The sequence below is a fragment of the Meleagris gallopavo genome, chromosome 3 (assembly GCF_000146605.3).
Source record: "Meleagris gallopavo isolate NT-WF06-2002-E0010 breed Aviagen turkey brand Nicholas breeding stock chromosome 3, Turkey_5.1, whole genome shotgun sequence".
In the NCBI taxonomy this organism is placed as follows: domain Eukaryota; kingdom Metazoa; phylum Chordata; class Aves; order Galliformes; family Phasianidae; genus Meleagris; species Meleagris gallopavo.
In genome coordinates, this window is record NC_015013.2 from 62,022,893 (window position 1) to 62,025,310 (window position 2,418).

Here is a 2,418-nt window from a genome sequence, read left to right on the forward strand (position 1 = left end):
AGCAGAACAATACCTTGAATGCTTTTCGTAGCCCTTCATGAATTCTACAGCTTTTCAGCTGTTCTATATCATGAATAAAATTCTGTTACAGGATAACATTGTGACAGCTAACTTGAAATAGAAAACATAAGGAAATGGAGAAGAGTAAAACGGAACGTGAATAAGCATTTATTTTATAATAATAAATAAAAAAAAAAAGCAAAGATTGGAGCTATGAAGGCTGCTTCAAAAGTAATGCCTCTTATTTTATTATATTGATGTCAGAGGTTGATATTGGTGGTATGGCAGCAGAAGTCAAACCTTGCCACCAATATTTCTTTACATGTTGTTGCTGTGTGACAGATGGCAGCAGAGGGGCAGTCTGACACAACGGTGTCTGACATGGAAGTGTGTACGGAGCAATAGTGTGAAATCTTATTCATGTGGAAAAAATGGCATCCACTGACATTGATCAATGCTTACTGAACATTTATGGGGACCAAACAGAGGGTGAGAGCAGTGAAGTGGCGGGTGGTACATTGCAGCCTTGCTGACCACCACAGTGGTTGTCTCTGCTGGTGCAGATTATTATGAGCATGGCATGAAGGTTCTTGCTCATCATTGATGAAATCGCATAGCTAATGGTGGCGACTGGTAAAAATAGTGTTTTACATTTTGTATCTGTTGTAATTTCCATGGAAGCAAATAGGAGGCATGACTTTTAGAGTGGCTTACTTAATTTGAACTTGCAGAGCTAGACCTGTGTTGAACGGCTGGATTAAGTTAAAGGAGCTTATCTGAAGGACAGGACACTCATGGACTTATGCTAAAAACTACAGGCATTAACTACATGTGGGCATGGATATTGGATATTGGATCTTGCTAGCTGTCATCCTTACTTTATGTTACACACTGTGTGGAAAGGATAGGGAAAATCTCCCTCCTGAGGACCAGGTACACTTTCAAAGCTTTGGCCACATAATAGCATATATTAGTGTAATAACATGTATTCATAACAAAATAAGGAAGAAGAATCAAGTGAATTCTGGTCATAACCCATCCCCACGCTGAAGGCTCCCCATTCCAACTCAGTGAAAATGCCTACATATAACCTTTTTTCAATTATTAGACATAAAAAGTTATGTAAGAAAAAGATAAATAAAAACCCTAATTCTATACCAAATAATTAATCTAGCATCATGACATCAACTGTCCATCTTCTAAACGCTCTAAAGGATAAAAATATCTCAAAAATCAAGTCCAGCATGAGAAGAACCTGAAATGTATTACCACGGGTTTAATTTACAACCAGCAAGCACTGTTCAAACTCTGCCAATTCAGACTGATGTAATTCTGTTTCTAGGTGTTTTAAACCCCTGGAAAGCAGTCACAGCTGGATGGCTTCAGCTGTGGGACACAGATAGTGCAGCATGACATTTCTTATGCTGTTATAAAAGAGAGATTACTGAGGGGAAAAAAAACAAAGATAAACTTGTTAAGGGAATATTTTGTCTTTCATCCATGAAAACAGTAGCACTAACCAGTGACCAGAGTATAAAAACTAAACAAGCACTTTATGTCACTTAGTTCACCTGTACTCGCTAATGTGTCAGCTTGTTAATATCCAACATAAGGGACAGGCCCAGTTCTTCAGCCTCATTATCAGAATGTTGAGGCTAAGAATCTGGCTCCAAAATAGCAGTAAGACACTTTGGACCTATTTATCAGTTTTATGTCAATATAACAACATGAAGTGCAGTGGTATTATTCACACAGAAAGAGTAGTAAGGCAGCAAAAATTCAGGCAATTCGGGAAGAACCTGCAAGAATAGTACAGAAGGTGCTGACCCTTCTCCCCAGTCATGCTCACTGGAGTTCCATACAGCAATGAGGTTCTAATGTGTCATTCAAACCTCTAGGTTCAAATCCTGTGAAAGGGCACAGTCCAAACCTACAGCATTACAAGTGATTTCATCGGCTTTAAGGTCAGAAATATGCCCTTATTTATTCTGTATCCACACAAAATACCTAAATTTCCAGTTGAAAATCCGTAAAATATGTGAATAGTGTGCTTTATGAACTAAATATAGAATATATATTTGAGCAAGTCCGCAAAATATTTTGAACATGGAAGCAACCATTATCTATGATGATCAGACACCCACCATCTCTGGCTGGATGAGGTGATATTGGGTGCCATCAGCCAGGGTGATGAGATGACTCTTGTTCTGGAGCTAGACAAATACTGCCTGCTGTATACATGCTTGGAATGCCCTCTCCTTCTCTAGGCAGAATAGTAATGTCCCTCACTACGCAATCACACCTTCACCCAGAACTAAGAATTCCAGTAAAGAATTCTAGTAAAAATTTTACAGTTTGTAATGCTGAGCGTTGCTACATGGAACTGTCAATTTAAATTTAAAAAAAAAAAAAAAAAAA

General features: G+C 38.2%; 1 protein-coding gene across 1 annotated transcript in view; it reads left to right on the forward strand.

Moving 5' to 3' along the window:
* Window positions 1–837: 837 nt before the first annotated feature.
* The window catches only part of LOC100544547, a 15,375-nt gene continuing 13,794 nt past the window's right edge, over window positions 838–2,418 (forward strand). Inside the window, exon 1 of the mRNA XM_019614359.2 lies at window positions 838–933. Coding sequence (XP_019469904.1) covers window positions 838–933 — 96 coding nt within the window. The remainder of the gene's footprint in view (window positions 934–2,418) is intronic.